This window comes from Pteronotus mesoamericanus, unplaced genomic scaffold, assembly GCF_021234165.1.
Source record: "Pteronotus mesoamericanus isolate MK-2021 breed Mesoamerican mustached bat unplaced genomic scaffold, CSHL_Meso_final contig_25, whole genome shotgun sequence".
Lineage (NCBI taxonomy): Eukaryota > Metazoa > Chordata > Mammalia > Chiroptera > Mormoopidae > Pteronotus > Pteronotus mesoamericanus.
Window position 1 is genome coordinate 19,623,380 of NW_026555105.1, and position 21,854 is coordinate 19,645,233.

The following is a 21,854-nucleotide window of genomic DNA, read 5'->3' on the forward strand; positions in this document are numbered from 1 at the left end:
AGGAGCGCGGCGGCGGCCTGTGGCGAAAGTGCGGCTGCGGAAGCGCGGCGAGACGGGCAGCGGCCGAGGAGGAAGCTGAGGGAGACGGCAGGAGCTGCAGGGCCCGCGGGGTCGGCCAGGCGGGGAGGACGCCATGGGCCGCCTGCACTGCACGCAAGACCCCGTGCCGGAGGCTGTGGGCGGCGACATGCAGCAGCTGAACCAGTTGGACGTGCAGGTGGGCCTGGCGGCTAGGGCGCGCCGGGCGCGGAGCTGCGGGGCCGCGGCCCGGGGTGGTGCTGGGAGGGCTGAGCGGGATGCTGGGGGGTTAGGCTGCGGGCCGCCTGGGGTCCAGGGGCGCTCGGGGGAACCAGACCGAGCGGCGTCTGGTGTGCGTGATGGCGCTGGGGGGATTCGGGGACGGGCTGAGCGGAACTGGGGTCTGAGGCGAGCTGGGGGGCCGAGGGTGTCAGAGGCCTAAGGGCAAGCCGAGAGGTCTCTCGGGGGCGTTGGGTCTCAGAGGTGGAGCTGGGGACTTCCGGGAACGAGCCGAGTTTGAGGGGTCTCAGAAGAGGGACTGAGGAGAGTCTTGACAAGGCTGGAGGGAGTTTGGGGAACTAAGAAGTGGACAGGGCTTTGGGAGCCTGAGGGACATCGGTGGAGCGGTGGAATTTGGTGGGCCAGGCAGGGACTGAGACGTTCAGTAGGGAGGCCGAGGGGCTTGAGGAGACAGCGGAGGGTCTGGGCGTCCCAAGGGTGGGCAGCCTGGAGTGGGGCTAGGGAGTCGGGGGTCCGATGTGGGCTTAGGTAATAGCCAGGCCGGAGCGGGGCTCTGTGCGCCCGAGGGCAGGGTCTGGGGCGAGGCTGGAGATGACATCCTACCCGCCCACATCTCCAATTAAGGGAAATACCGCCCTCCTAGTCATCAAAGGAAGACAAAGTATACACTCTGCACAGTGTAGAGCTCGGTCTTGATGGGAGTGGAGCTGGCAAAGCCGTTTTGGCCCTTTCCAGGCCACAGGTGCCAGCCATTCCTTCTTGAAGGCTTCCTGTTCCTGTGCTGATTGGGATGCCCCTTTGATGCCCCGAAGGCAGACCAAATAAATAGCTGAAAGTGAGGCTTCTCACTCCCCCTGCAGAGTTCTTTCCCGCACTGGGTTGTAACTTTCCAGGAGGTGGGACCCTCCCTTTCATCTCAGCGTCCCCCACCACTTACTGTGTTCTCATTAAGTAATGGTGACAGTAATTATAATGCCAGTCATCTTCTCAGGCTGCGGCGTCCAGTAGCAATAAATTGCAAGTCCCATATCTAACAACCACATTTAAAAATTAAAAAGAAACAGGAAATTAATTTTAATATTTTCTTTACTCCACTATATCAAAATACTGTTTTAACATGTAATCCACATAAAAGTATGAATGAGTATTTTACTTTTTGGTGATAACTTTTCTGGTTCTGGTATGTATTTAACATTGATAACATCTCAGATTAGCCCTTTTCAAGTGCTGTAGCTATACGTGGCTAGTGGCTACTGTACTAGACAGCACAGTTCTAAGTGCTTTTATGTATATTAACACACTGAATCCTTGCAACCACCCTCCCAGTTGGGTAATATTATTAATCTTATTTTACAGATGGGAAAACTAAATCACAGAGAAGTGAAAGTAGCTCTTATTTATTGGGCATGCACCATGTGCCAGGCTGTCTTAAGTTCTTTATGTGCAACAACCTTAAAAGTTAGGTGCTAACCTTATTCCCATTTTACAGATACAAAAAATGGTTCAGGAAAGTAAAGTGACCACTTTAAAGTTAGGGGGCGTGAAAGTGTTGGAGCCAGGAATTCAGGACCAGATATCTGAATTTCAGTTCCTAGGGAATTAACCACTCTAGAACTGAGCTTTATAGATGATCTCCTGAACCAAGTAGCTTACGTATTTCTTGTTTACATGTAGGCGTTTTCTGGAAGACTTCCATTTGGAGAATAAAAAAAGATTCTGCTGCAGAAAAACTTTAAGCATACACCCGAAACTAATGTAATATTGTATGCCAACTGTACTTTAATTTTAAAAAAAAATAACCCTTTTAAAAAAGATTTTATTTATTTATTTTTAGAGAGGGGAAGTGAGGGAGAGAAACATTAATGTGTGGTTGCCTCTCAATCACCCCTTACTGCAGACCTGGCCTGCAACCCAGGCCTGTACCCTGACTGGGAATTAACTGGTGACCCTTTGGTTTGCAGGCCGGAGCTCAGTCCCCTCAGCCACACCAGCCAGGGCAAGTAATAATAACTTTAAGCTACTGGATTGGGTGATCCCTAAGGTTATCTCCAACTTGGAAGTCATTGAAAATACTAATCATTTCCTTTAAGATCAGGACGTGATGGATTTTCTTACTTTGAAACACACTCTAACCTTTACTTTTGTTTTTAACACAGAAAGCTTTTTCCTGCTAAGCAGCTTATCAACTTTGGGTCATTTTGCCCCCCCTTTTGTTGGGTGAATCTGAGTACCCACTTCATTAGCTGAATTTATTTTGAAATCTAAGGCCTAGGCCTAAAGGAGAAAAAGAATCATTTTATTAATGTTGGCATCACGATTTACTTCTTATTCGGCACATATTTATCTGAATGCCTACTATTATACACCAGCTGGCCACTAAACCCAGTGAGGTTTACAAAGGCTTACTGGATACAGCCTGCTGTCCTGGGGAAGTTGTGATCTGCTAGAGCAGGTCAAAAATGGAGACACAATACAATGCTAAGTGCTCTGTAATGCCTGTGATCAATCCTAGGTAATACAGAGCCTTGAAAAGACATGGGATTAAAAAATAGTCATTTTTAGAATGGTTATGAGAAAGGAAATTCAGAAAAATATAAAGAAGAAAACAAATGGTCTACATTCCTGTCATTTAGCTAGAAATGTAAAGCAACACACACACATTAGAAAATTCAAACATTATTTGAAGGTATAAAATGAAAACAATACCTATTTCTCTTGTCTCCAGAAATAGTCATTTTAATAGTTTCTTACGTATCTATAGAGAAAAAAAAGTACATCGGCCATCATATATATATATAGATATCCGTTAAAAAAATTTTTTTAACATAAAAGGGAATTGTGTGATATTCCTTGAAGTTGTTTTTTTATTTTTATGAACAATGCTGTTAATGAAATGCTTTGTGTAAATGTGTCTGGGATTACTTTTTTTAAACATATCAGAAGGGTATACTTGCAATGGAATTATTAGGTCAGGGTCATTTAAAAATTAGACGCAGATTGCCAGATTGCCCTCCAAAAATGTTGCTCCAGGTTATCCATTCATCAACAGTGTGTGAGCATGTCTGTTTCCTTTTACATTGACCAGAACTGATGTCAACAAACTTTTTTTTTAACTTTTATTTTTGAAGATCTGATAAGTGAAAATAAAAGTCTCCTTGTCTTACTGATTTGCATTTTCCTAGTCTGGGATGATCTTGAGCACCTTTTTTATACGTTTACTGGTGAGAATGGTTTAGATTTTGATTTCTGAGATAGTCACAGGCAGGTGAGCATTCCAGGGAGAGATAACTATGCAGGTACAGAGGCAAAGAATGGGGAAAAGTGTTCAAAGGACAATTATTCAACAAATACTGTGCCCTTACAATAATTAGGGTGCTGTGACCGTACAAAACCTTACAAGGAACCTTCTCTGTTAAGGCTTGTTCTTGTTCCTTATCAAGATTAAAAATTCAAAGTGCCTCTAGGCAAAGTTCCAAGAGGGAGCCTCAGAGGTTAAGAATCTGGGTAGGTCTCTTTCTTTTTGGGAGTTTCCTGGTATCTTAGCCTGGGCTTTGAAGGGCAAGGAGGGTTTGGGAAAGTGGAGATTGCCCTGGGGGTCTGTAATAGCCTACAGACCAGATTAATTTGAGGCCCCTCTTGAGAAGAGAGGTAAGGGATGAAACTCCACGAGGAGGTTGAGTCTGAATGGTAGGCTGAGGCCTAGAAATGAAAAAGTAGTGGAAGGGTTTCTCAGCTGCCCTAATTCTTTTTTAAAGCTGTGGGTAGCATAGGAAATGCAGTTGGCCAAAGATCTGATAGTTCCACAGATTTGCAGCAAAAAATGTAAAGAAAAACTCACAAGCAGCTGAAGAATACATTCTCAAGCCAGTCTTGACTATCATTTTTACTATACAGGATCAGCAGTTTTCAAGGCTAATACCCGATATCATAAATACTGCAGAAAGACAATGGGTGAATCATGTTGGTTAAAATGTTCCTGGGGCATATTGATGTTTTGAGAGAGCAGACATTTCCTGGAGTGTAAATCTGCACAACTTCTTTGCAAGGCAGTTTGGCAACATTTTCTCAGAATTTAAAATGCATATATGGTTTGACCTAGGATACATTTTAAGAATTTATCTTACGTGTGTCACAAAGAAATATGTGGAAGGATAGTTGCAGCATTGTTTACAGTAATACTAACAACACACTCACACTAATGTCCATTTGTAGGAAGCTAAATTATGCTAACTCTACACTCAAATGCCATGCAGTTGTTAAAGAGCTGGGTACACTTATATCTGCGGACATGACTGATTTCTATGACAAAATTGAGTGAAAAAAGACAAGGTGCAGGGACTGGGTTCATTATGATTCCATTTGTATTTAAAATAAATTAAGGAACATGTATAAAGGACCCATGGACAAAACCGAAGTGGGGAAGGATCAAGGGTGGGAGGTGGGGGTGGGTGGGGCAGAGGAAAGTGGTGGCGGGAAAATGGAGACAAATGTATTTGAATAAAAAAATTAAAATAAAAAATATTTGTTGAATGAATAAATGAATAAACAGGAATTCAAGCATGCATACATACCATTGGTAGTACACTCTATACACTGCTTCACACCTTGTTTTTTCATGTAACATTTTATAGCTAGACCTGTAGTGTTGCCTCATTGTATAAACAGTTGCCTAGTATTCTGTTGTAAGGATGTACATAATTTATTTCTACCAGTACACTAACAATGGGCATTTAGTTTGCATCTATCTTTTCTCTATTAAAATAAGTTGCAATGAAAAAAGAAAAAGAAAATAAAATAAATGAAAATAAAATGATGGGAAAGCCACAGAGGTGTTAGCAGTAACTACCTTTGGGGAGTGGGACTGAGGTGGGGGACAGGGAGAAAGAGAAATGTTTTTTTTAATAATTTTTTATGTTAACTTGGGTCTTTTAAAAACCTGGTATATATATTGATTTTAGGTTTTCAAAGGCTGGTTTTAAAACAGTACATTTTAGAATAAAATAATACAGAGCTGTAACAGGACTTTGTGTGGAATTTAGTAGGTTATAGCAAAAGAGGCAGGTGCATTTGATAATCATTACAGGTACAGCTTTGGCGACTTTGAGCTTAAGTATCTGTATGTAATCTTTTTTTATAATGTTGTATTGCTTCAGAAAGGTGGGTCAAATGGTATAGTGGCTCTAATTATGGCTATGATAATTGCTGCCGTTTGTTTAGCCTTTAGCTTGGCACTGTGCTGGAGGCTTTGCATATGTCAATTTTTAATATGTTCTGGAAATGGGGACTGAGACAGAGAGGCTGAGTAACTTGTCCAAGATTAGATGGTGAAGTAAGTAGGAAAACACTGATTTACGTCGGGGTCTTTTAAACTCCTGTGTCTTAGGTTTCCCCACTGTGCCACATACTGTCCACTGGGAGGGGGCATGGGAAAATAATGATATATGTCTCAGTCTGCTTGAGCCGTAACAAAATACCACAAACGAGGTGGTTTTAACAACAGAAATTTATTTCTTACCATTCTGGGGGTTGGTAAATCCAAGATCAAGATGCCAACAGACTTAGTTCCTGATGCAAGCTCTCTTCCTGGCTTGCAGATGGCTGCCTTCTCATGTGTCCTCACGTGACATGTGTCATATAGACAGCTCTGGTTTTTCTCCCTCTTCGAAGGAAGCCCTATGGGATTAATGGCCCCACCTTTATGACCTCATTTAACCTTCATTCCTCCTCTCAGGCTCTCTCTCCAAATACAGTAATAAATTCAGCATGTGAATTTTGGGGGACACAGACATTTAATCCTTAATAATACAATACGAGTAAAGAGAAGATTTACATGCTCCCTGGCTGGTGTGGCTCAGTGGATTGAGTGCTGGCCTGCAAACCAAAGGGCTGCCGGTTCGATTCCCAGCCAGGACACATGCCTGGGTTGCGGACCAGGTCCCCAGTAGGGGGTGTGTGAGAGGCAACCACACATTGATGTTTCTCTCCCTCTCTTTCTCCTTCCCTTCCCCTCTAAAAACTAAATAAAATCTTTTTTTAAAAAGATGATTTACATGCACAAAATAATAAAGGGATTGGTCTAAGACAATGTATAATAAAGTGTTAAATTTTGCTGGTTTTTGTATATACACAGACACACAAGATGTTTCTTTTTTAAAAAGATTTTATTGATTTATTTTTAGAGAGGGGGGAAGGGAGGGAGAAAGAGAGGGAGAGAAATGATGTGAGAGAGAAATATCAATGGGTTGCCTCTTGCATGTGCCCTGACCAAGAATTGAACTGGTAACCTTTCGCTTTGAAGAACAGATACCCAACCAACTGAGCCACACCTGTCAGAGCCACAGGAAGTTTCTTATGGGGGCAAAAACCCCAGAAAATATGGGTATATAAAAACAGAAGAAAATAAAAATCACTCAAAATCTTACCATACAAATGTAACTGCTTTTAAAAAGCAAAGTACAGAAAAATTTTATATAGTATATTACTATTTGTACAGGGGAGGGGAGAGGAGAAATTATGTATTTGGTTGGCTTATGTTTGAATAAAAGATATGTGAAAGTATAAACAAACAAACTAAAAAAGTAACTGCCTTTAATGTTCTGGTGAATTTCCCTTCCAGGACATGAGTGTGTGTGTGTGTGTATTTGTTCTTGTATATATTTGGACCCTGGAGATGTATGTGTGCACATGTGCTCACACTTGCAATCTCAATACATATCTCCCAAGTATCCCAATAAAATATACAAGCTTTCAGACAATATATTGACATTGGCGGTGGGTATTGTGAATATTTGTAACTTGAAGATTAACCAAACAGGTATCAACACCTGTGTGTTATTCTTTTCTCTCTTAATGGTCTGTTGTTGGATGGGATGTGGGAACACTGACCAGGAATAGACTTTTACTGATGTTCTGTGTTATTCTCTTTACAGCAGTTCTCAGCCCTGACGGAAGTGCTTTTTCACTTCCTAACTGAGCCAAAAGAGGTAAAGTATTTTGTGAAAAGGAGAGTTCCCGAGTGTGGTTCTATAGTCCTGAGATAGTGAAGGCCTCGTCTGTGCCGTTCTCTCTTTGCAGGTAGAAAGGTTTATGGCTCAGCTCTCTGAATTTGCCACGGCCAATCAGATCAGTCTTGGCCCCCTCAGAAGCATTGTGAAAAGCCTCCTCCTGGTTCCAAATGGTGAGTAGCCTCTCTCAGCTCCTGAGGTCATAGACATTACTTGAACATTCCTTCAGTCCACGGAGTCAACAAGTGCTCTAGACACTGAGCCAGAGCATTCACTAGTGAATCAGACACAGGCGGGATTTGCATTTTAGGAGGGGAGTCAGGTAAACAGATAACCCTGGTAGGAGATAATAGAGGTGCGGGTCAGAGTATAGTCTGCATCCTGGCTTCAGTCCCCAACATGTTATCTGGTCCTCCACACAATAAACACAGAAATTGAGAATAAGCATTTAGAAATTTTTATAGCAATTTGACAAAACCTCTTAAATTTAATAATTTTTTAAATGGTACTTTTTTTTTTAAAGTGGTAAAATATATGTGACAGAAACTTTATTATTTTAATCATTTGGGGCTTGTATTTTGTGTATGTCTTTTCATTTCCTTATTTCTAGGAATTAATACTTTTTGATTCCCCATGGATTGAAAACAAAAAAGGCCTTTCACTGCAGATAGTTTGAGAAGCAGTTTGCTCACAGCAGTCAGGAAGCTTCTAGCCAGGAGGGAGGAGATCAAACAGGGGTGGCTGTAGTGATGTCCATCGTGACACTGTGGAGAAAAATTAGAAACAGTCAGATTGTTTTTTTGCCCAGCAACTGGAGATTGGTACAAGGAGTTGTGGTCCATTTTTACCAGGGGACATTTGGGTGGTCAAGAATTCACAGTTCTGAGTTAGAAGGACCTGGGTGTGAAACCCAGTCTGTCACTTGATAAGTAGTGTGACTTTGGTCAGGTACCCATTTCTCCTAAACCCTAGCAACAACCCCTATCTAGGCTGTGTGTGTGTGTGTGTGTGTGTGTGTGTGTGTGTGTGTGTGTGTGCGCGCGCGCGCGCGCGTGCATGTGTGTGTTGGGAAGGCTTGTTTGAGGATTGAGATAATGTAAATAAAATGCTTAGCACAGTACCCTGGTAAAAGGTTGCTCTTATTTGTAAATTATATAGTAATTTTAAAAGATGCGGTTGAGAAAAATGTAATGATATGGAAAACCTTTCACAATATACTGTTTAATAAAAATAGTAGTTTATAAAACTTTCTACCACAGTCCCATTTTTGGAAAGAAAGAGAAAGAAAAAGAATGTTAACTGTGGCTGTATCTAGGTGGTAGGGCTGCAGATTGTTTATTTTTGGCTATGTATTGTCTAAAAAGTTGCTAGAATTAATTTGGAAGTTTAAAGTTAATTTCATTTAAAGACAGGCAACATTTGAGTCCAATCTTTTTTTCTTTTTTTTAAATTTTTTTAGAGAGAGAGAAAAGCATCAATCTGTTGTTCCACTCATTCATACATTCATTGATTGACTCTTATATGTGCCCTTACCAGGTATCAAACCCACACCCTGGTGTATCCAGTCAATGCTTCAACCAGCTGAGCTACCTGGCCAGGTCCTAGCCCAGTCTTAAAGAATCAGTAAATGTTGACAAGGTTGAAAGGAGGTAAAACAGCATCCCCAGTTTGCACATTTTAAAAATCAATAACACTCTGGCTCAGATGATTGAGCATCATCCTAAGGATCAAAGGGTTGCAAGTTCGATTCTTAGTCAGGACATGTGCTTGGGTTGTGGGCCAGGTGCCCAGTTGGGGCACGTGCGAAAGGCAGCTAATAGATGTTTCTCTCACACATTGGATGTTTCTCTCCCTCTCTTTTTCTCTCCCTTCCCTTCTCTCTGAAAATAAATGAATTTTAAAAAATCAGTAATAAGCTGAGCTTCCCAGGATTTCAATCAAATGGTACACTAAAGGTTGGGGGCTTAAATTTGTTTCTGTTGGATGTCTTCGTTTATCTTTCTTTTGCCCTGTCTTGTGCGCTGTCAAACTGGAGACTTTCAGAACATCTCTGAGGTTTTCTTCTTCATTTTTTAAAAGATTTTATTTATTTATTTTAAGAGAGGGAGAAGGGAGGGAGAAAGGGAGAGAAAGACTGATGAGAAAGGGAAACATCAATCAGTTGCCTCCCACACATGCCCCGACCTGGAGCCGAACCTGCAACCCACGCATGTGTCCTGACCAGAGGGATTGAAGCTGTGACCCCCTCATACTGTGGGACAATGCCCAACCCACTGAGCCACATGGGTCAAGTCCCCTGAGGTTTTCAACTGTGAAATTTTATGATCCTCTGTTTGTGTGATTCTTGCATTCCTTGCCCTCATGGAAGGTTAAAGGCATGTGAACCACAAGGCTGGATGGGAACTTGTGGTCTTTTTAACACAGGGATAAATTTTCATTGCAAACTTAAAACAGTGCAGAGCAGTGGAGAGTCAAAAGTAAAAATTCCCTTTTACTGTCATCCCACTCTTTAGAAATAAAGTCACAATAAAATTTTGAAGTAAGTCCTTTAATGTTTTTATACACACTGACAGATTTACATGTAGTTTTATTTTTCATAAATGATAGTAAACTACATAATAGCTGTACAGCTTGCATTTTTTTCATACCAAGCACATCATGTAGATCGCTCCACGTCAGCTGCATTCTTCTGGTGACTGTAGTGTACCTTGGACTGAAAGTACCTCCTTTTAGTTAATCTATTTCCTTTTTTTTTTTTTTTAATTTATTTACTTTTTAAATACATTTGTCTCTGCCTCCCCCCCCACCTCTTTCCCTTGCCCCCTCCCACCTGCCCTCCCTCAGCTCTTCCCCTTTGGTTTTGTCCATGAGTCCTTGCTATATGTTCCTTGACTTTCCCCTTCCCTTCCCTTTCCCTGCCCCCCCTTCTCTCTTGTCTCTGTTGAGGTAATCTATTTCCTATTGCTGGACATTTTAGATGTTCTTACTTTACACTCTTAGGAACCATACCACAGTGAACATCCTTAAGACATTTGTGTACTCTCCATGTGTGAGCATTTCTGTAGAGTAGGTACCCAGAGTGCAGAACCAGCCGTCTTTGCTCTCATCATCAAGCCTACACGTGTAGGAATGGGTTTGTCTGCAGGTAGAGACCTGTCTACCCTGTAGCTGTTGTGGACACTGACTTTCTGAAGACCTCTGTCTGGTCTACCTGCCTCCACTCTTTCCTGTCTTTTTTCTCATCTCTGCTGCCTACTCCACTCCATCCTGTCAAACTGCCTTCAGTCCTTACCAACCCCTGAGCGCCAGCCCCTTTGTTGTCTCTTTCAGATGCCCTTCTTAAACCACTTCAGTCTGCAGTGCCCTTCCTTCTTCTCGGCAGCTGAGATCTAGTCTTTTGTTGTTGTTTTCTTTTTCGTTTGTTTGTTTTTTTTATCTGCAGCTCTCATTTTGAACCATGATCATTTACTTCTCTGTTGTTCATACTGCTTTGTATGTGTTTGTCTTATGGTTCTAACAGATAGCTGATTCCTTGAAGTCAGGGGTGGGTCTTGTACTACTTGCTGAAACTGCAGTTACAAGTTAACTAATGACATAGAGCAAGTTCTTAGTACATGCTGGGCGAATTGAATTGAATTTGGGAGAGCCTCTGACCCTCCCTGGGGATACTGGGTGTTTTTTCAAGAAGGATTGATTATCAGTGTTTATAAAAGGTCATTTTCTATAGATGCAGAAAACACTGAAGAGCTCTTAGCATACCAATCCCGACATGGGCTTTGGAGTATTCCCAATACTCGAATCCCGACTGGGTTCGAGTATTGCTCGCATCACCTACTGCAGTTATTCGACCTTGTATAAACCAGCCTCCTGGAGGCTCAGTTTCTTACCTGAAAATTGAGTAAAACTGCTCCATTGACTCCATTGGCTCCATTGACAGTGTCATTAGGAATTAGTGGGTTAATATTTGTAAAGCATTTAATACTGTACTTGTGGAATCATAGCTTTATTTGTTGATAATTCAGTTAGTTTTAGCCCCCATGCCTCAATATCAGGTTATAAAACTTTCCTTAACCTAATAGAGAAGATCTGAACTTACCTCTTGACTATTTAATGCCCCAAAACTTTCAAGCTTTTCAAATTGTAGAATTGAAGCCTCGGGTTTGCTGTTTTTTCTCAACTCTCAACAGTTTATTTTACTCTTCTCTTTGTTTTCATGCAACTGACTTTTGTCTTCCTGCAGTTTTCCTCTTTGAATTCTCCATTTCTTCTAGAGTGTCTCCTAAGCATCTGACATTGTAGCTTGTAAGTCTTGGTCTCTTGCTCATTTCTTGGTCTTGTGTATCATTTTCTCTCCAGTCCCAGGGGCTGCCATTCCAGAGCAAGTTCTTGCCCCTTTGTACCTTATTTTGTCAGTAACATCTCACCTTCTAGCCTCCCATCCCAGATTCCAGTTTGCCCTGGAGTTCACTTCTACAGAACAACTTGGAACATGCTGCCCCTCATAACTATTTACTGTATATAATGAAGTCTGTCTGTAGTCCTTAATTAGGTATTCAAGGCCTTTCTGAATCTGAAAGGTAAGACACCCTCCTCCTCCACTGCTGCCATCCTGGTCCTGTCTGTGCTGTTAGACCTCACTGTAGAAGCACAGTTTATTAGAGCTGAAGGGGCCTCAGAACCCTCCAGAACAGATCAGTCTTCCCCAAATTCATGTTTTCATGCAGAAAAGGCTTCAGCAGCCAGCCACAGTCAGAAAATGTCTCCCCAGCTTTGGAACCTTGGAGATTCACATACATTAACATATCTCAGTCTCTGAAAAATCCTGCAATAAAGAAACCTGCCCGACCAGTATCTGTAAAACGGTTAATCATGGAACTTTTTTTTTTTTTTTTGGTCCGGGGGAGGGTTGGTTAAAAGCTTTGTAAAGTGCTGATCTAGTCTAATCTTGGTCTTGGAGATAAAGAAACAGAGCCCTAACAGAAGGGGAGTGACTTGCTTTGGATCATCTTGCAGTGGGAAAGCTGGGGCTAGAACCTCCCTTAATTGAATTAAAGCCTATAGATTTCTTAAATTTATTTAAAAAATTATATTTTATTGATTATGCTATTACAGTTGTCCTGATTTCCCCCTCTTTGTCCCCTCCACCAAGCATTCCCCCACCCCTCAGGCCGTTGCTTTATCTGTATCCCACCCACTTCTTACTGGTCTCCAAACTGGATTATTTTAAAGCAAATCTAAATCATTTGATGAATTAATTCCTAAATACCTTGTTATGTATTTCTGAAAGGACTTTTTTCAATATCCTATCAAACTGCAATGGCATTATCATATTTAAAATGAAAATGTGTAGTCACTGTTCAGATTTCCCCCTTGTCTGCATTTTGTTTGTTTATAGTTGGCCCTCACATTGCATTTGGTTGCTGGGCAGCTGTTGTAAGCTTACTTGTCACTATGGCTACTTAACAGCTCTGAGACCTTGTGCCAAGTTACTTTACCTCTCTGAGAATCAATTTTTTTTTCCAAGGGTAAAACAGATCTGATACTAATAGCTCATACATTGTAAGAATGGAGAAAGATTATAAAGTACACCCTCCAATAAGTGGAAGCTGCACCACTGATAATATTATGATTGTCATTATCAGAATGTGTTGACTCCTGGACAAGATAACAGATAACTTGGCAGCAGGGCCACATTTTAAGATTTTTTTATTTTAATACTTTGCAAGATGTCTAGTCCTTGTGGGTGCTAACTGATTTTTTTCTTTGTTTGTTTTAAGAAAAGATAGTAACTCCCTTTCCCACTCCAAAAGGAATTCTTTCTGTCTGGGGAAAAAAAACTAGCATTAAGCAATAGTTTCAAGTGGTATTTAATCAACTGTTGAACTAAGTTTCCCAGGACTTATATCCTTAACCTGCTCTGTTACTTTTCTCTCTGGCACTTTTCACCTTATAATATACATGGCTTACTTACTTGTTACATTATAGTTATGGTTTTTCCCCTCTCAATAGACTATAAGCCTAATGAGGGCAGAGGTTGTTGCTTGTTTGGTTCATTGATGTTTCCCAGCATCCAGCATAGTGCTGGCATATAGCAGGTGCTGAGTAAACCCATGTACAGTGACCATGACCTCTGTTCTCCCATAAGCCTTGCAGGGGTGGATTCAGCTGGTCAGCCTTCAGGATCTGGAATCAGTAATTGAACACAACTCACCATCCTCTCCCTTATCCCTCCAGGAATTTTCATCAAGGCAAGCCCTTATTACCTTGTAGTAATAAGGTAATAAGAGCTACACAAAATAAGCCTATGTAGACTTTTGGTTAGAATTTTTGGCTTACTCCTTTTTCTTTAAAAAAAAAAAAATTATTTATTTTTAGAGAGAGGGGAAAGAAAGGAGAAAGAGGGAGAAACATCAATATGTGGTTGCCTCTCACGCACCCCCTACTGGGGATCTGGCCTGCAACCTAGGCATGTGCCCTGATCAGGAATCTATCCAGTGATAGTTTGGGTCACAGACTAGCACTCAATTCACTGAGCCACACCAGGCAGGGCAACAGTATCTGCTCATTTTTCAACTGTTCTGGCAAAATTGAAATCCTCCTTCCCACATACACCTCTGCCTTGTCCACCATACTGTTTGATGGCAGTGAAATTTTGCTTGAGGTAACCGTTCCAGTGGAAATCTGTGCGCAAGGACTTTTTAAACCATCCCAGATGGTTATCTGTGTTAAAAGAACGACATTCTCAAATTTCACCAGCTGATACGTAGTGGCATTTCCAGCCCTGGAGTTCACACAGCTTTCTGTCTGTTATAGGGTCTAGGCTGCAGGCCTATCTTGTGCTTAGTGCAAAGTAGCCACCAAAGGAAAAAGCTAAAAAAGCAGTTAAGAGTTATAGTCAAGTATACTGTATCATAAACTCAAAAATTGCCAAGAGACTAGATCTTAAATGTCCTCAACATAAAAAGGAAATATTATGTGATGTGATAGAAGTGTTAGCTAATGGTATGGTCATAATTATATTGCAATATATAAACACCTTAAATTAAGGTGTATTGAATCAACACCTTAAATTTACACAATGTCATATGTCAGTTAGATCTCAAATAAATGAAGGAATGGAAAGAAGGAATAGATTAAGGGCTTGAGGCCTAGCGTGATGCAAGTATATTTTTTAAGGAAAGAAAAGGAAGGAAGAGAGGAGAGGGGGGGGAAGAATTAGTTAAGGACTTGAGGCCAAGAATGATGCAAATACTGTATTTTTAAGTATGGTTCCTGCCTGCCAGAGGTCATGAAAGGAGGAGAACTTGCTCCTCTGTCCCTGTAGTTGGGAGCCTTCATTTTCAGTCACTGTCAAGGCATTGCCTAGTATTGCTTCACTGAGACAGCATCTCAGAATGACCTGATGTAGAAAGATCTTGGGTTTGGGGACACTCTGACCTATAAGCTACTTGTCTCTGCCATTTGCCAGCTGTGGGGGCCCTGGGCAATTCATTTAACTGTTTTTTGTTGTTTTTTTTTTAAGTAACATTTTTTTTTAATTATAGAAAAATACAAGAAAGGAAATAAGCCCTGGCCAGTAGCTCTGTTGATTAGAATGTTGTCCTGTGCCAAGGTTGCGAGTTCCATCGTTGGTCAGGACACATAGAAGAGTCAACCAGTAAATACTAAATAAATGGAAAAACAAATCAGTGTTTCTCTTTCTCACTCTTCCTTCCTCTCTTTAAAATCAGTGAATAGAAAAAAGAAAGGAAACAAAAACTCAAAATTTTACCACCTTTACATTTTAAAAAACCTACATGCAACTAAAAAATCTTAAAATGATAGAAAGGAAGAAAAGTCCCATCCAATCCCTTTATCCAAAGATACCCACTCTAAGTTTTTGTAAATACACTAAAAAAAAAAAAAAAGTGCCTACATAGCTATTGGATAGGATATAATTAAAGCTATACATAAGGACATTATACCATCTTTATTTTCACAAAAGGAAGTGTACTGTGTAGACTTGCTCTTTCCTTTTCTTTTAATTATATTTTGCAAATTGGCACATTGAAAGCTATCTCTTTTTAAGGCTGCATAGTATTCCATTGCATGGGTTCTTTCATTTAGAATGGTTTGTTTTTTGTGTTTTTTTTTAGTGCCAGACACTTTCTAGGAACTTGGGACACCAGCATTGCACAAAACAGACCAAGTTCTTATTAAACTGATGTTCTAGCAAAAAAAAATTTGACAATAAATATCTAACAGAATTGAGTAATTATAAATACAATGCAGAAAAGTACAGCAGAATAAGGGTACAGGTGAGGAGCAGCACCATTTGAAACAGTGGTCAAGGGAGCGTTTGAGAAATGAGATTCAAGCAGAAGACAGAATGAAGAAAGAGAATGAGTCCTGTGCAGATTTGAGGAATAGTATTCCCAGCAAAGGGAACTACAAGGGCAAATGCCTGGAGGTAGGAACCTGCCTGGGCTATCATAGGAAAAGCAGAGTAAGCAAGGGAGAGAGCTTAGGGGTTCTAGAAGAGGCCATTTCATGCAGGGCATTGTAAGCACTTGGATTTCAGGGTAAGTGCAACCAGAGCTATTAGAGGGTTTTCAGTAGCAGAGGAGAGATAGGGTCTGAATTAAGTTTTAACAAAATCACCTTACCATCCAGGCTGCTGTGTGGATGCACCAAAAGCAGCCCTGTTTCCTAACTTTTTAATCTCTACTACCAACATTACTAATAAGCTTTCCACATATATCTAAGTGTATTATTGGGGTGAATCTGTCGGGTGAATTCTTGGCGGTGCAGTTGTTGACTATATACATTTTCTATATTTTCTCCCCCCAAAACTTGAGCTTTAGTTTCCTGGTCAATTAAAGTTTTCAATCATAATGCCCACTTCAGAGTACTTTGGGATCATCAAGCAAAATGTTGGGTTTGAACTGGATATACATGAAGGAGTTGTACGTGTGATAGTTTGAGTTCATTGGATTGGCTAGGAAATGACCCCCTTCTTGGAAGTCCTTTATGGCCAAGGTTTCCTGGGGTCTTGCCTTTTTTAATTTCCCTGTGGCTTCCTTGCTCAGTCTGATTTTGAAGATAAAAGATTTCCTCCCTTTGTTTACGTGGTTTATTTTGCAGGACAACAGCCTTTAGGATTGTTTTTCTGGAGTAAGTTGGGGGTGGGGGTTTAGGGTATTACTTCAGGGCCCTCCCTGGATGATGGTGGATGTCTTCTTATTCTTTAATTAGTCATCTTCTGGAAGACTACGATGTGGAAAATTTTAAAGTGATTGCCAGATTGTGATTCTAGGCAGCAGCTGGCAGGTTAAACATTGAGATGCCCAGATTGCTGGCAACACATTGTTTTCAGGAATTGGAGTTTGTGGGCAGAACAAAGGAGCCACCACAGGGGAGTACTCCAGGGCTTCTGAGGGGAAGGTTTGATGCCCTCCTTGAAAAGGATTTGTGAATTGTAAAGGCCAGACTGTTTAGTCCATCTAGGTGTACTTCCTGAAAGCTGGTTTTCAAGGGCAGCACTATCCAATAGCACTTTGTATAGAAATGGAAATGGTTTATAATCGACACTATCCAATACCATGGCCACTGGGGCTATGTAGCTATGGAGCACTTGAAATAGCTAGTACGACTAAAGAACAGAATTTATTTATTTATTTATTTATTTATTTATTTATTTATTTATTTTTAAGGAGGATTCTCTTTATTTTTAGAGAGAGAGAGAGGGGGAGAGAGAAAGAGTGGGAGAGAAACATTGGTTGCCTCTTGCAAGCTCCCAAATGGGGGCCTGGCCCGCCACCCAGGTATGTGCCCTGATCAGGATTTGAGCTGGCAACCTTTAAGTCTGCAGGCAAGTACTCAGTCCACTGAGCCACACCAGCCAGGGCTTTAATAACAGAATTTAAAACTTTATTTAATTTTACTTACTTACTTATTTAAGAGGGCAAAATGTTTATTCACTTTCCAAGAAAGAAAAGGGGCTGAATGTGGAGAGATACCCCAGCTCTAAAAGCTTAGGTCTATGAGTTTTTATTGGGTTGTGAAGGGGGAGGGGCTGCAGTTGGGGAGTCATAGCAATTAGTTGAAAAACAGGAGGTTTCCAGCAGATTGTGTAGACTTCAATTGAATCAAACAAACAGTTTGTTCTGCTGTTACCTTTGGGTTTCGTGTACAGCCCTTTCAGTCTGTATGCTCTGATTGTGTGAGCTCCTAAAACACCTGCCTGAGGAATGTTTTCAGTAATGTCTCCAGTCCTGCCATGTGAAGGGTCATCTGAGGCTCCTCTGATATGATGATCAGATGGTCAGTGGGGACAATGGGAGGACTTGGACACATATCTCGGGAAAAGAAATAGAAGTCGTTAGCTCGGCTGGACTCCCGGTTCCTCCCAGTAATCCGTGTTCGGCTGGGTAGGCCTCCTGTAGCTCCCAGCACCATCAGCTATATCGCCACGATTTCCAGTTCTTAATCCAAAACCACGTGACACCTCCTCATGGCCCAACAGCGAGAATCCTTTATGCCTTTTCTTCCTGCATGGTCTCGCATTGTTCCCTCCCATCTGTAAAAAATTTAATTTAATTTTAATAAATTTAAGTAACTACATGTGTTCAGTGGTTATGTATTTCACAGTGCAGTTCTAGGCCGTTACCCCTGTGCCCAGCATAACATTGAAATTCCCCCACTTTGCTCCAGAAATCTATGGTGCTCTTCTTTCCTCAGATCAGGTACCCCCCATCCCCAAGTTCATAAAGTCTTTTATTCTGTCTCTAATGTCTTCCATACTTTTGGGGACTGGGATGGATAAACACTTGTACAATAAACAAAATAGTCTGTCTTGTTCTCCACTTGTCTCAGATGTGCTTTTTCTCCCCAGCTGAATTGAGATCTTATAGTTGAGGTTTCTGTATTCTTTTTGTCATCTGTATTGTTTAAGTTGTGCCCATTAAATAGTGTCAACAGATTAATTGATTTGCCCTTTTTAATTGACTCCGCCCCTTTTTCACAGGTGCCTTGAAGAAGAGTCTCACAGCCGAGCAGGTCCGGGCTGATTTCATAACTTTGGGTAGGTCATCACCAAAGTTGCTCAGAGTGACAAGCCTTGCAGTTCTTTATTATTAATGTCTTCCTGTGTTCTCTCATAGGTCTTAGTGAAGAGAAAGCCACTTACTTTTCTGAAAAGGTATCATAATTCCTCTTAATCAAGGTTAAGATCACTTGCTTTTATTTCATGAAAAAAAAAATGGAAAATGCCTCCTAAGGAAAAGCCATCAATCATCATGTGTCATTTCCCCAGCTTAACGTTTTTCATTTGGTTTCACGCAAATGAAATACATCCAGCTTTTAAACTGATCTATTTAGTGTATCTGTAATTTTTGCGCATTTTTTTTTTTTTTTTTGTGCATCCCTCTGGTTTGAGTGAATATAAATGTCATACAGTTGTTGTTCCAACATGGATTAAATCTTAGAATGAAATAAAACATTTATATTGTCTTCTGCCCCTGTGTCCTCCCCCTCTCCCCAGACCAGTGCATATAGACCAGTCCTTAGTTCTGCATTCTTCCTACTGTATAAATAACTAAAACATTGTTGTGTTGGAGGTGGAATGAAGAGGGGAGCTTTTTCCCATTTTTTAACTTTGGCTTTTTGCTTTTGTTCCAGTGGAAGCAGAATGCCCCCACCCTTGCTCGATGGGCCATAGGCCAGACTCTGATGATTAACCAGCTTGTAGATATGGAGTGGAAATTTGGAGGTAACTAGTTAAAGCCAGTTTTCGGTCCTTTGGGTGATAGAGGGTTGCGTTGCAGAGGCTCTTAATATAGCTTCAATGGGGCAGAGGTGTCCTCGGTCCTCAAAGATTGTTGGGGCCAACAGCTGCCTCTCTGTATTGCTGTCTACATTCAGAAGCTGTTTCTATCCTTGGCTGTTAATATGTTGACTTCCTGAAAAGCACATTTTGCTTTCCTTATACTTACCCCCATGTGGTTTCTGCTGCAACAACTTGCAAGATTAGGGTCTTCAGAGGAGGTCCTCAACCAGCCACTTACTTGTTTTCTCTTTTGTGTCATAGTGACTTCTGGGAGCAGCGAACTAGAAAAAGTGGGAAGTATTTTTTTACAAGTAAGTCTTCTTCTGATTCTTGAAAATCAGTAGATTTTTCACTTGGTTAAAAATGATTAAACTTGTCCTGGCTGGTGCGGCTCAGTAGAGTGCTGGCCTGCGAACCAAAGGGTCTCCCAATCAATTCCCAGTCAGGGCACAGGCCTGGGTTGTGGGCCAGGTCCCCAGTAGGGGCATATGAGAGACAACTATTCATTGATGTTTCTCTCCCTCTCTTTCTCCTTCCCTTTCCCTCTCTCTAAAAATAAATAAATAAAATTATTAAACCTACATTGGATGTCTTTAAATATCCAATTAAATGGATGTTCCACTGATGTGTGTTGTATAGCTCAGAGCAATATAATCAGCCAAAGACATGCTCACCAATGTGCTTACTTTCAGATTAATAGGATCCAGGTATTCTTAAAAGTTTGGTTGTTCCTCTAATCATGGGACTTGTTATAAGTTTTGGTGGAAAATCCAGACTGCTCCTATATAACTCTCAAGTTAGGAACTGGGTGCTTTGCCCTGGCTGGGTAGCTCAGTTGGTTATAGCAATGTCTTGATATGCCAAGATTGCACTTTCAGTCCCTGGTCAGGGCACAAACAAAGAGCAACCAATGAATACCTAAATAAGTGGAAGAACAAATTGATGTTCTTTTCTTCTCTCTCTCTCCCCCTGTTCCTCTCCCTCCCTTCCTCCTTTCCCCTTTCTCTAAAATGAATAAATTTTTAAAAAATTTAAATTAAAAAAGTTGGATGTTTTGATGTTTAAGTGAAATTCAAGTTTCAAGAATTTCTTTGTCTAGCGGTCATTTTAATTTTAATTTTTTATTCTTTTTAATCAGTTAAAGTTGGTGGTTAAAAGAGGAAATCAAACTGAAAACTTATATATAGGTGAGTCCAAATTCCCATTTGAACCTTTTCACTTTCTCTACGTTCTCTTTACTCAGTGGACTTATGTAGCCCCACAAATCATTTCTTCCGGGGCCGGCATTATTGTTAAACTGTATTATAACTACTGCCTTTCCTCTCCTAAAAGATGGTACAAAGATTGTTAATAAGCCATTGGTAGGTTAGAGACCCCAGAATTGAAGAACCTTTCTGAAAAAGGGGAAAAGGGGAGAAAGGAATGGCACAGATTAAAGAGCAAGAAGCCCTTGCTGTAGAAGTCACATTGAAACGTCCTGAATAATGCCCTTTTATCTCTGTGCTGTTGAGTTAGGCCATTTTAAACCTCCCCTCTTTTTTATGGAACTGAGAACTTTCCTGTGGTTAAGGCTCTCAGTTTTTTATTATGATCAGTTTACCCAACAGAAGCTGCTTGGTTGTACTAAGCCAGAAACGGGGGCGGGGGCGGGGGTGGAATCTCTGGGTGGAAATTAATTTCTTGGATGATTCTGTGAAGTTGGAAACATCTACCTGAAGCAGAATTTCTTCCCACAGAATTAACCTTGCCTCAGTTCTACAGCTTCCTGCACGAGATGGAGCGAGTCAGAACCAGCATGGAGTGTTTCAGCTGATTTCTGTTCCCCTGCATCTCCACCTTGCCCTGTCCGGTGCTGCCTTCTCTCCTGTGGGTGACTGCTCTGAGAAGCACCTCACTCACAGGCCTGTGGGACACTGATTGGGCCCTGCTTGCTTCTTGGGAGCCCAGGTGCAAAGGTTTCTGAAAAACAACAGGATTAAGTACTTAAGGAGCACTACACAATTACCCTGTAAACTCTTTGTTAAGGGAACCTCCACCACCTATCTCCCAGGACACTTGTTAGACATTCAAAAAGGCTCCTGCATCTCAGATTCAGGGAGGAAACAAGTGAGTCACCTCCCCACCAAAGTTCCAGGGTAAACAAATGGTGCTATCACTAAAGATACACACTTATCTCCCTCATCCTCCAAAAGCCAGGACTTGTTTATGACTGAGGAAGAGGCTGACTCTTATGAATGGCATGTGGGGAGCATCCAACAAGATTTGTACACTTTATAGTTGTGGTGGTGGTGCATTGCTAATCAGTTTTTAATGGGGCATCAATTTATAAAAACATGTTTGGTCTACTCTGAAAAGAACTGAGGCTGAACTGTCTTCATTCCGGGTTTTGCCATATTGTGTTACAATGCAGCAGGCCTTTGGGGAGCCCGTTATAGCTTGTTTGGGTTCAAGCTGACCACCTCTGTTGTTTAGATGATTAATAAAAATGGATACAAAGAAAAAGGTCTGCATCCAGCTGTCTTTATGTATGGATTAAAGAGTCATCTGCCTTGCAGGGAGCTAATGCTCTGATCTTCAAAAATCACTCCCTGGTTTTGGTGACAGCCCTGCGTCTTCACTGAAATTAGCTGTGGTCCGAGATTAGACTTGTAAGAGCAGTTCTGGGGAAACTCAGGTTAAAAACATGAAAAGCAGAGCATCTCTCTGCTTTGTGTTCAGATGACCTTAGCCCACACTCTAGCACTTAACTTCCTCCTTCTTCTCCCCTCAGAAATTTTAAGCAATTT

The 21,854-nt window shown here is 41.2% G+C and overlaps 1 protein-coding gene across 2 annotated transcripts; it reads left to right on the forward strand.

Annotated features, from left to right (window-relative positions):
• The first annotated feature begins 32 nt into the window (after window positions 1-32).
• Window positions 33-21,570, forward strand: COMMD7 (COMM domain containing 7). Of its 2 annotated transcripts, none has more exons than XM_054573893.1 (9): window positions 33-217; window positions 7,188-7,241; window positions 7,333-7,435; window positions 18,268-18,324; window positions 18,404-18,441; window positions 18,921-19,011; window positions 19,330-19,379; window positions 20,207-20,255; window positions 20,805-21,570. In XM_054573893.1, the coding sequence occupies exons 1-9, from the start codon at window positions 134-136 to the stop codon at window positions 20,879-20,881; spliced, it is 603 nt and encodes a 200-aa protein (XP_054429868.1). In that variant the 5' UTR covers window positions 33-133; the 3' UTR covers window positions 20,882-21,570. The 2 variants fall into 2 exon arrangements, with proteins under 2 accessions (XP_054429868.1, XP_054429867.1); XM_054573892.1 differs by having other exon boundaries at window positions 20,830-21,570.
• The last annotated feature ends 284 nt before the right edge of the window (window positions 21,571-21,854 follow it).

What these genes read in the sequence shown, in the direction of transcription:
- COMMD7 (XM_054573892.1), top strand. Translation starts at nt 134, where the DNA reads ATGGGCCGCCTGCACTGCACGCAAGACCCCGTGCCGGAGGCTGTGGGC. An exon ending in TATGGAGTGGAAATTTGGAG is followed by an intron (nt 19,012 to 19,329) that starts GTAACTAGTTAA and finishes TTTGTGTCATAG; the next exon opens with TGACTTCTGGGAGCAGCGAA. An exon ending in TGGGAAGTATTTTTTTACAA is followed by an intron (nt 19,380 to 20,206) that starts GTAAGTCTTCTT and finishes CTTTTTAATCAG; the next exon opens with TTAAAGTTGGTGGTTAAAAG.